The following is a 10975-nucleotide window of genomic DNA, read 5'->3' as shown; positions in this document are numbered from 1 at the left end:
ACCTACAGTATTATGGGGCAGAAAGATAAGTGATGGTAACTACAATTAAGTTAACATAAACATCAATAAAAAGCTTCAGGGGTAGAGTGAAATAAAACTATATAGTTGTTTGACTTGTTTGAGAGGCACCACTTTGGAAATGGGATCTAACTCAGGGGTGCCCATACGATCAGGTGGCCAACTGCAGCCCATGGTAATTTTTTTATCGGCCCGCAGCTAATTCTAAAAGTAGGCTATAATGGAATATGTCCCACACATGAAACTTGTGCTTGTCTTATACTTCTTAAATATAATGTTAAATATATTATACAGTATTCATGTGAAGCTGACCGTTGAGCGGCCCGACCAAGCAAGGAGGCAGAGGCAGAGAATTCAAATATAACCCGGTGTGGGCATTTATTCATCGCTGTGGTACAGGATAGTACAGCCTCAATATTGCTGCCCAGGTGAACACAGTCACCAGCCACAAGGATCTCACCCAGACTACCAGCCTCCACCAAACAGGAAACACAGAGCCTAAATACATGGGGGAGGAGACAACACAGGGCACCAGGTGAACATAATCAGGAGTAACAGAAAGAACGGGAGGGGGAACACTTTTCAAAATAAAAGACGTGCAATATACAAGGCCCAAAGCCGTTAGTCCACAGCGTCGAAGTTACCTTCGTTACAATTCAACATATGTCAGTTGTAATAAGCATCATACATTCAGTCAATTAAAGTTGAAAACGTTTTCTAACAAATCTTAGTTTGCATAACAAGTTAGAAATATACCGTTTCTATTTCTGCGTATTCCCCCCTTTATACGGGGCTTTGAAGCACCAGCTTCTGTTTTAAAGAATGAGCTGCCAACACTTTTTGTAACTAAATAAATTAAACGTTATTGGAAAGCTGTGATGTAGGCAGTGGCGGCGCCAGAGTATTTGTGTTGGGTAATCAATGGTAGGGCTAACCCATACAGTGGTGGGGCTCAAGTCAGTATTTGCAATGTAATTACATACATGCTATATCGCCCCCCTTGACAGTGAAACGCCACGCGTGAGGCTTAAATTATTTCCCTGTCTCAATCAAAATGGAACTGTATGAAATAAAACGGCACATTTGTCTTGTAGTAAATAAAAAGGGGATCACTGTGAACGTGACGTATGATAGTAGCCTACACGTTGAAGATCCAATGGGGATACTGAATGGCGGTTCCGATTTATCTCAATCAGTAAGGCATGACGAGGACCCAACGTTTCCTTGCTCTGATTGGCTGTAGGTCTATTCAAATTGCATTCGGAGGCATTTTGATCCGCGCTGAAATTCTAACGCCAGAGAATTTTCACACCTTTAGTGTATAAAACTCCCCCACTACTTGCTTGCACCCCTCTTCTAGCATAAGCCCAAATGGTCTCGACCATCAGAAAAGTGCACTTGTTTTAGGATCAGTTTCTGTGTTGTGGACACGACCCGTATATTTTCGCAAGCCGTTTTCTCAACATTTAGCATTTTGCTTATTATTTAATTTAATTTGCTTACTTTAACATCATTTTTCATGGTGGGGCTAAGCCATTTCTTGATATGGCTGTAGCCTACCCAGCCATACCCTGGCGCCGCCACTGGCTGGATGTAGGCTGATTTTTTAAGCATATTAAATTATCAAGAATTATTTACCTACATTTGATTGATTTTGCTAACTTTTAACTTGACTTATGAGGCAATATAATACCTGACCTGAGTGGCCCTTAGTATATTTTTCTGTATGCGGCCCTCAGTGAAAATGTTTTGGACACCCCTGATCTAAATGGAGAGGCTGCAGTGATGGATTACTTCCAGAAGATGGCAGCAACGCAACATAAAAGATCCCAGCTGCCGTTAACACCACTGAAGAAGAATACAACTTTTGCAATGTTGTGGTGACGTCAGAACGCACTGCATGCTGCTGACGTGTAGGTCAGGAAGTGGCTGTTGAGTGGAGGTAGCATGTAGCCAGAACCTCTTGATGTTCCCCTTCTTCATAAGCCTTTAACATTGACAGACCAATATGAAATCCAACAGTTGGGTGCTAAGTTAGCTGTCTGATAACAAAGGAAGACGAACCGAGCCTATTGCACAGGTAGGGGACTCATTATCTTTATCAACCACCGGCAGGAGCTAATAGCAGCCAGTAGCTTACTGTACGCGGTATTTATATCGTATTTGACACATTTAACGGGTGTCATTACGCTTTTTTACGTTATTGTGGAAAACAAATGCTTTTATATTTATAGTGTTACATTCGTATTTACCCTATGGTGTTGACAGTGTTTGTTATGTTATCTGCTGAGCACTACAATGAGCTCATATGCATCATAGCTCGATGAGGAAAGCTGCTCAACATAAAGCAAAGAGATACAACAAATCTAAATAAGACGTGTCATTTAAAATCACGTAGCCTTATTCCTTAATATATCTTACATTCTCTTGCAAAGGCATTTATTGTTGTTTACTCCCTGATTAACATTAATGGTCACAGAATGTCATAGGATTATTCTCCCAGTTGATCAGGTCAAGCAGAAGCTAATGCAGTGCAACACAACAGTCACTATTTATCTGATATTTATCTTGGTTATGAGTTTATTCAAAGCATTTCATCTGATTATGAATTATTATAGAAGTATGAACTCTTAATATAAATCAGCCTAAAAAACTCCAGTATGGATCAAGTTTCCGAATGCAGAATATCAGCTATTCCAGTGTGACTTTTCATAACACATCAGTGGGACCACCCTCAACTAAACAGCTGACTTGTACTCCTCCATTTATAAACCACATATTGTGATATCAATATTGGGGATCACCCATCTGATTCATTTTGATCCCCACAGACTCCAAGTCTTACTACTCGGGTTCAACTCTCATAGCTTTATTTTACACTAGACTAGGGCTGTAACTAATTATAACACAGACAAGTCAAATCAAGCAATCTCAAGGTTCAAGGTTCTTTATTAGTCATACAACCATAGCTACAGAGTAGTTATGTCGATGACATTCTTAAGTCACAGGCTTCTCCAACAGTGCAACACAATATTACAGAAAAACAGAAAAATATAGTGCAAGTAAATATTAAATATTAAAAGTAACTGCAAAAAGAAAGGAATAGTTTAAAAAAAAAAAGAAGTGAAATAAGAGTCTATATGCAAGCTATTTGAATGATATATTAGGAAATAGATAAATAATTACTAAGTAGCAGAATGTTATGGATGTAACAATCTGATTGGTTCTTAGCCGTGATATGATGAGCGTATACCACGGGTAGAAGTGTAGTTACTTTTCACAACAAGTCAGTATCCCTCCGCGTCTGAGAACAGCTACAACCGTTAACTGTTACATTACGTCCGTTACGAAACTAACTAACTAGCAAAGCTTAAGATGGAAACATGTAAGGGATAATGTGCAGCAAGGACTTATTGACCGTTGTTAAGGACGCTCACATCTGCAGAAAGAAGTCCGGTCGATTTAACTGTATACAGTTGGGCTGAAAAGCAAACTCCATACGGTTTGCTTTTCAGACTGGGACAAGAAAACAGAGGAGAAGTAACGGGCAGAAACCCTCCTCTTTACGCAGCGGTCCAGACATAGACATCAAACGGCGACACATATTCAGTTGCCAGTTACCACTATGCCCCAGAGCCCCACAAGATGTCTTGAACTCTCATGACTTTCTACAGACAGGCTTGAACCAAGAGATATCAGTAGTATTACAATTATTTAAAAAAAACTGCAGCAGAACTCCTAACTGGCAAAGCAAGACCCAGAATCTTTACTTGTTTAAAATAGTTTTCAAAGTAGTTTTTTAAAACAGCAAATTAATTTGTTGTCGATTGAAGAATTATTCACATTTTTTGAAATTCCAAAAGACAGACCTCGTGCGTTTTGCACATGGCTTGCTTGGATCAATTGCTCTTGCATTTAGCCTTCATGTTGATTTAACACACACTCGGCTTCATTGATTCCTTCGTTCAGGAACCATCATCTTGTTTCCTCTAGCTAATATGTTATGGATTCATAATGACTTGAAATGTGTATGGAACAGTTCTAAGATAGTGTTGTAAACCCCACTGTAGGCCTCCGTAATAAACCTGAAGCTTGCTGTTCCAGAGCTGAAGCACTCTCCGCCCCAGTCGATGGAGGACACATGATTAACTAACACTCTGTCTTCCTGCAGGTGTGCTTGAATGCAGCAGTTTTATGAAGAAGTGTGAGTGACGTGCACAGCAACAATGGGTAGGAGGAGGGTGCCAGATCTGTACAGAGCCCCCTTTCCCTTATACACCATTAAAGTGGACCCCAAAACAGGGCTGGTGATCACAGCAGGAGGAGGCGGGGCTTCCAAGACGGGCATTAAGAATGCTGTGGTAAGTACTGCGGGTCATGTTTAGGTGGTTCAACTGTATAACAATGAACCTGAGAGCTCGATGCAATGCAATGCCCGATACATGCACATAGACAGACACAGGGAAATCGACCTTTACACATTATGTATTTGTGCTTTTTTCCAAACGCTTTGCATAAGCAGCCAAATTGCTGAAGCTGTTCTCTCCATTTGCATATTTGAACATGTTTTTCTTAAATTGTATTGATTAGTGTAAAGGGCTTTTGCCTCTTCTCTTGACTATGTCTTTGCACAGTTCATACCGGCCCTTTTTAAACTCCTCTGATAACTCTGCACAGTCTGGTGTGTTTAGGTTTTGGGCGGTTGACAACATCAACAGTTGAGATGTCATTTCAAATATTGACCTTGGGCCAGGTCTCAGTCACACTGAATTCACTGTCAAATAAAACAACTCCTAATGACTGCTTTCTGTAGCAAAGCTCAACTCAGTAAGAGTTAACAAACAGCTTTCTATCAATAATTACAAATGACAAAAAGATACAATTAGTACACATGGATAAATAATTACTCTCTATATCAGTATAACTATTTTCTTAGTTTGACTGTATATTACCAGGTTTTCATTAAGCAGTCACACACTCAACTTGTGTTGGAAAGTAACCAAGTAGATTTAGTCCTCCTTTACCAGCTGCAAAATGATCAAATTAATCCAGAGATATTCTGCATAAGGAATACTTTTAGTACATTTGGATTCTAAATACTTTGTGCGTACGTACAATTTTGAATGCAGGATTTGTACTTGTAACAGAGTATTTCTACACTGTAGTATTACTACTTTTACTTAAAGGTGGGGTAGGTAATTTTGGAGAAACCGGCTCGAGTGAGCTAGAATTTGAAAATACACAACCGGAAAAAATCTGCCACTTCCTTACAGAGCCCCTCCTCCAACACACACATGACCAATGAGGGCACGAGATAAGTTTGTGCACAGATGGAAGGCTGACAGGCAGGTAGGCCATCCAGTTACTTTAGCCGGGCCGGCTCAGATGATTGGTCGTGCTTTTTACAGCGCTACGGCTTCCACTTTTTATGGATTTGTTGTCAAAGCACTTCAGATATTCATTGCTATCGGGACGTTAAGAGCATTCCATGGAATATAACAAAAAGTGTATCTCGAGCCGGTTTCTCAAACTTACCTACCCCACCTTTAAGTCAAGGTTTTGACTATTTCTTCAACCACATTGTGGCGGATACAAGCCGCACTGACCAGTTCCCCCGGTGACTGTAAACTAATAACCAAGTAAATAATAAAATAGTAGTATAAGAATAACACTAATTATATGTACACCTTCCAACTATCAAATGAAGCTGAAATTACTCACAAAACGTTTTTCTTGTAGACGTAACAAAATATGTATTTTATGCATGTACTGTAACTTGCATAAGTATACAGTACATTTTTAACACACAAGTAACATTTAAGTGTCAACACTGTAACATGTTATTCTGAGTGTGTGTTTGAAATCTGGATGACCTTGCGAGAGTTTGCAGTATTTACTCTTGATTGTTCTTCCAGCACTTCCTGGATCTGCAGCTGGTTGGAGAGCAGCAGTACAGCGCCAGCCTGCTCCACGCTCACGACACGGACACCCGTGCCACCATGAACCTGGCGGTGGGGGACGGAGTGATCGCTGCGGGGCAGGACGGCAGCTGCAGCCTGATGAGGTTCAGACACAGCTCGCAGAGAGAGGAGGACAGCGCTGCGTCCAAGCAGGGTGAGGACTACGGTCAGAAATATAACCCGTATACCACACACATCAAAAAGCATGCTACATAATATCATGCATTATGTTTGTTCAACTTTTTTATTTGTTGATGGCAGTCACAAATGTGTGCATCTTCATTTTGCAATACAGCATTTATTTTTAAAGAGGCCCTGTTATGCTTTTTTGGTTTTCCATTTCCTGTAGTGTGTAACATAGGTTTCTGTGCATGTAAATGGTCTGTAAAGGCTAAAATCCCTGTGTTCCCACCAGAGGGAGTTTCTCAGAACTATGAGTACAGTTATAGTATCTCAGGTGACATTAAATGGGCTGATTAGGTTTCAGCAGCAGCAAAAAGGGACATTCAGTAAGGTGAAACATATCCAATATAATCACACAACTGCAGGGTCACAGTCCTAACATTACAAGTAAGGCCAAGGTTGTGAGTAAATACATCTGCCTTGTAAATGAACAGATTATCCATTCATACTCCATTGAGACACATGCTGTTTTTCTTCTGTACAAAGAATAATGATAAGATAAAAACTGTTTGAATAAAGTAAGAATTTCTTTGCCACCAAAGCAAAGAGGAAACGTATAAAAGACCTGAAAAACAAAAGAAATGCTTGATAGTGTCTGTCGACCTGACTTGTTGTATTTAATAAACGGTGCAGCAGGGAACAGCGAGGGGACGGCCCGGCGACGGGGGGGGAAAGGAGACAGAAGAGGACAGGATGAGGCGGCAGCATCTGGAGACAAGTCGGACACGAAGGACGAGACGTCCCACATCTCTGTGACTCCGCTGGCTGAGGTGCAGTCAGACCTGAACCCCAAGGACCCCCTCCAGAAGGTGGTCCGCTTCAGCCCCGACCTGAGCCTGCTGCTGACGGGGGGCTCCGATGGACACATACGGGTGTGGGAGGTAAACACTGCCCACATTCTGTCACCACTACAGTGTCTTCACTGGGTTTCTTTCTACAGGCGGAGGCCACTAACAGGCAAATATAAACAATGCAATTATACTAAATAAGAATTGGAGCCATTTATAGCTTTTGAATATTATGAGTATTTCTAACAAATATATATTGAGTAACAACAGTATGATTTATGAATCATAATATATAGAATTGTTAAGATATACAACTGTCATTTACATTTTCACATTAGCTACATGCTATCAAGTGTGATACCTGGTATATCTAAGCAAGATGCGTTGTGTTTTTTTTCTTTCTTACATGCACGGAAAGTAAGTTGTGATGAAGAGAATACAACTTACCCTGCTTTTGTTTTCTATGATGAATATTGAAAGCCCATTTGAAACCATTTTCAATTTATAATTAAAATGTAACCCCCCTCCTGGACATTTGCATCGATGTGTTGACTCTGTCCGTCTGTCCTTCTGAAGTTTCCATCCCTGAAGAAGAAGTATGACTTCAAAGCACATGAGGGGGAGATTGAAGACTTGGATATGAGTCCAGGGAACAAGGTGACACTATTTTGATGTTTAATATCCAATAAAGACTGGCACTGCCGATGAGCTGAGCCCTACCCAAATAACGATGATAACAGTGTTATTGTTTGTGTTGTGCCGCAGCACCTGGTGACCGTGGGCAGAGACTTCTCCTGCAGCGTGTGGAGCGGCAGTCAGCTGGCCATGGGTCTCAACTGGCTGGAGACCACACCTCAAATAGCAGAGAAGACTTATCGATACATGGCATGCAGGTACAAAAATCAGAGCATCCCAGCTGTTCTGGGCATATCCATCAGAAGGATTTGACAGTGACTATACAGGATTGTGTTCTAATGTATTTCAGGTTTGGAAAGGTAGAAGACCAAAAAGACGCCCTGAGGCTTTACACCGTGCAGATCCCCCACAAACGGGACAGAAAACCCCCCCCCTGCTACCTCACCAAGTGGGACGGAAAGAGCTTCCTGCCCATGCTGACGGCCCCCTGCGGCTCTGAGGTCATCTCCAGTCTGGCAGTCAGGTGACTGATGGGTTTATGGACTCATTGAAACATGTTCATATGAGCTGAGAGGTGTACAGACACGACTCAGTCACTAGAATTATAGTTCTTATTATGAACAAGTCGCCTGCCACAATCTGTGTTCAATGTCATCTTAGCATTTACGTGTTTGTTATGGCACTTAGCAAAAGGTTAGCATTCTGGTGTGAACACACCAACAAAATCTACTATCTACTCTAAAATGACATTCTTTAAAGAAGCCCTATTATTTTTGGGGTTTCCCCTTTCCTGTAGTGTGTTATATAGGTCTGTGTTCCCCCCCCCCCCCCGCCTGAAACACCTCCATTGGACTCGTTTGATTACTCTCCTAACATAGTGACATCACAGAAAAAGCACAAAATACAAATATTGACCCTGAAAATGAGCACAATATGTCCTATTTGTTTATTGGGTACATTTCTGATCTAGAGTGTTTACCTGAGTCGGAAAGTGAGGAATGTTATTTCTAGCTGAAGTCTTTTTAATTGGACACTATGGGAAGGATGGTGTAATCTACTATACTTTAAAGCAGTGGTTCTGAACTGGTCAGGCCTCGGGACCCACTTTTTCCTTTGCCAATAAATCGCGATCCAAAATTTCAACGACTCAAATCTATTCAACAAAAAATCGTGCTATAATATATACGCTTTTCAGCATACAATATTAATTAAAGTGAAGTACAGTGCATATATCCCTTCACAGAACTAAAGTATGCTTTTAAAAAAGGTTTAATGAGATGGAGATTTTTAGAACTACTAACATATAAACTACGCATTCTGGTACACTCTGAGAAGAAAATAAATGAATCTATTACTACCCGACATATTACTAATATTGTTTGTTTTTCACTTTGTTCTGACAGCTGAACTTGCTGCTCCTCACAGAGAGAAGAGCAAAGAGGAGATAGTCTGTGTGAATTACTTTAAATTGTGGGTAAGGGTAGATAGCTCCCATTGTTCTGTGACCTGTCAATCATCAAACCGGGGGTCATATTTCATTATGTGTTCATTTTTATCTGAAGTTGTACCCATGGATGTATAAAGAAGAGTTCTACCGCTAAGTTATTCTCCGTGGGGACTTCCGGCAACAATCTTGATTCTGATTGGCCAGAAGACTCGAAAAAACATCAGCAAAGATGTTTTATTGAGAAGATGATCACTACGTGACAGAAGTTTTCAAAACCGTTCATGGTCTCCGGTACTTCCAGTCCAACGCCTACTGCATGCACAGCGTTAGAAAATCGGGCCTTCAAAATAAAAGATTGACCTTTTTCCAACCAAAAAAAAAAAAACATTATTTTTATTTTTAACCTTTCTTTTTCTTCACTCACACATCTGCGACCCACTCGAAACGGGTGTGTCGCGACCCACCAGTTGAGAACCACTGCTTTAAAGTGTAATTTTGTTTGGAAAGGTCTTTAACTTCCAGCTCACATTTGAACTTGAACCGTTTGTTTGACAGTGACTCCGGAACATTTCTCGGCCTTGGAACTGTAACAGGGTCAGTGGCTATCTACATCGCTTTCTCCCTGCAGGTAAACACAGTGCATACACACATCTGAAAGTCAGGTAAACCAAGCCTTCTGTGTGACGTGTGTGTGACGTGTGTGTGTGTGTGTGTGTGTGTGTGTAGAAGCTGTATTACGTGCAGGAGTCACACGGCATTGTGGTGACAGATCTGGCCTTCCTGCCTGACTCGCTGAAAGGCAAAGACATCAAAGGGAATAATGAAACGGCCATGCTGAGTGTCGCCGTGGACAGCCGCTGCCAGATACACACCGTCCCCAACCGAAGTAAGTCCTGCATCGACATCCAATGAGCAGCCATGATTCATGACCTCTGACCTACTGACCTTATTGTCTGTTTTCCATAACCTCCAGGATCTTTTCCTATCTGGCTGGTGCTGTTCTGCTGCGGCCTCATGGTGGTGGGGGTCGTCCTCCTGCTGCAGTACCTCTTCCCAGGATTTATTTAAGTCATGCGAGTGATGTCACGGGTCAGGATCTGTCAGCCCCCCCACCCCCCCACTGTACAGCCTCTCTGCTGACATCATGGCCCTCAGCTCCCTCAGGGTGGTTCCTCTCACCAGGACAGACTGGGGGGGTTACTTTGATCTCTATAAATTATTCTTAATCTTTTCTTGAATCATGTTTAGAGAGTTGGAGGGCTCAGGTTCGTGAATATTTAAAGTGTGGGATCTTTTATCGACATATTTAAAGAACAGTGTACACATTTACAAATGGATGACACATAATGAGTCTGGTTTGGTGTTTTGTACACACTGACACTCTAAATCAGCCTCTCTGAATAAGTGCTTCTTATGTCTCCATGTCACAGCCCTCTGTTTAAGGACTGTTGATAAAGCATTTATAAAGGCATGTTAACTTTGACAAGGATGCCCAATGTTAACTCAATATGACATCACAACAGTGCTTACAGTCCATAGGAAGCAGGGGGATGTGTGATGACATGTTATTACAGCAGAATATAGACCGGCCCATATTTTATGAAGACGTTTATTTAAACATTTACTGCAAATGTTGCCCAGCTGATGTACAAAAATGTGAATTCATCTTTTAAATGATGCCCAGATTATTGTAACTAATTTGGTGGAATGAAAGAAGAAATAAAATATAAATAAAAAATGTTGTTCTTTGTGCTACATGATCCTGACCGTCTGCGAACCGAAAACGGAACAATCTCACCTCCAGCTCCCAGAATGAAGAAAAAAGGCATTCACTTAGTTTATTTTAAACAGGTTTTAACACGATCTAGCTCAAAATGTGTATCATGTTACTATTTCTATGAGAAAGAGAAATTAGAAAATTAAGGGAATGAGAGACATGATAA

The 10975-nt window shown here is 41.1% G+C and overlaps 1 protein-coding gene across 2 annotated transcripts; it reads left to right on the top strand.

The window, feature by feature from the left end:
• Positions 1-1898: 1898 nt before the first annotated feature.
• On the top strand, positions 1899-10770 carry preb (prolactin regulatory element binding). Of its 2 annotated transcripts, none has more exons than XM_034227790.1 (10): positions 1899-2098; positions 4190-4379; positions 5934-6132; positions 6795-7042; positions 7526-7606; positions 7715-7842; positions 7935-8108; positions 9588-9660; positions 9759-9918; positions 10006-10770. In XM_034227790.1, the coding sequence occupies exons 2-10, from the start codon at positions 4245-4247 to the stop codon at positions 10098-10100; spliced, it is 1293 nt and encodes a 430-aa protein (XP_034083681.1). In that variant the 5' UTR covers positions 1899-2098; positions 4190-4244; the 3' UTR covers positions 10101-10770. The 2 variants fall into 2 exon arrangements, with proteins under 2 accessions (XP_034083681.1, XP_034083672.1); XM_034227781.1 differs by having other exon boundaries at positions 5934-6144.
• Positions 10771-10975: the final 205 nt, after the last annotated feature.

The sequence above is a fragment of the Gymnodraco acuticeps genome, unplaced genomic scaffold (assembly GCF_902827175.1).
Source record: "Gymnodraco acuticeps unplaced genomic scaffold, fGymAcu1.1, whole genome shotgun sequence".
In the NCBI taxonomy this organism is placed as follows: Eukaryota; Metazoa; Chordata; class Actinopteri; order Perciformes; family Bathydraconidae; genus Gymnodraco; species Gymnodraco acuticeps.
The sequence above is the reverse complement of the archived record's forward strand: the minus strand, read 5'-3'. Positions and strand labels throughout refer to the sequence as shown.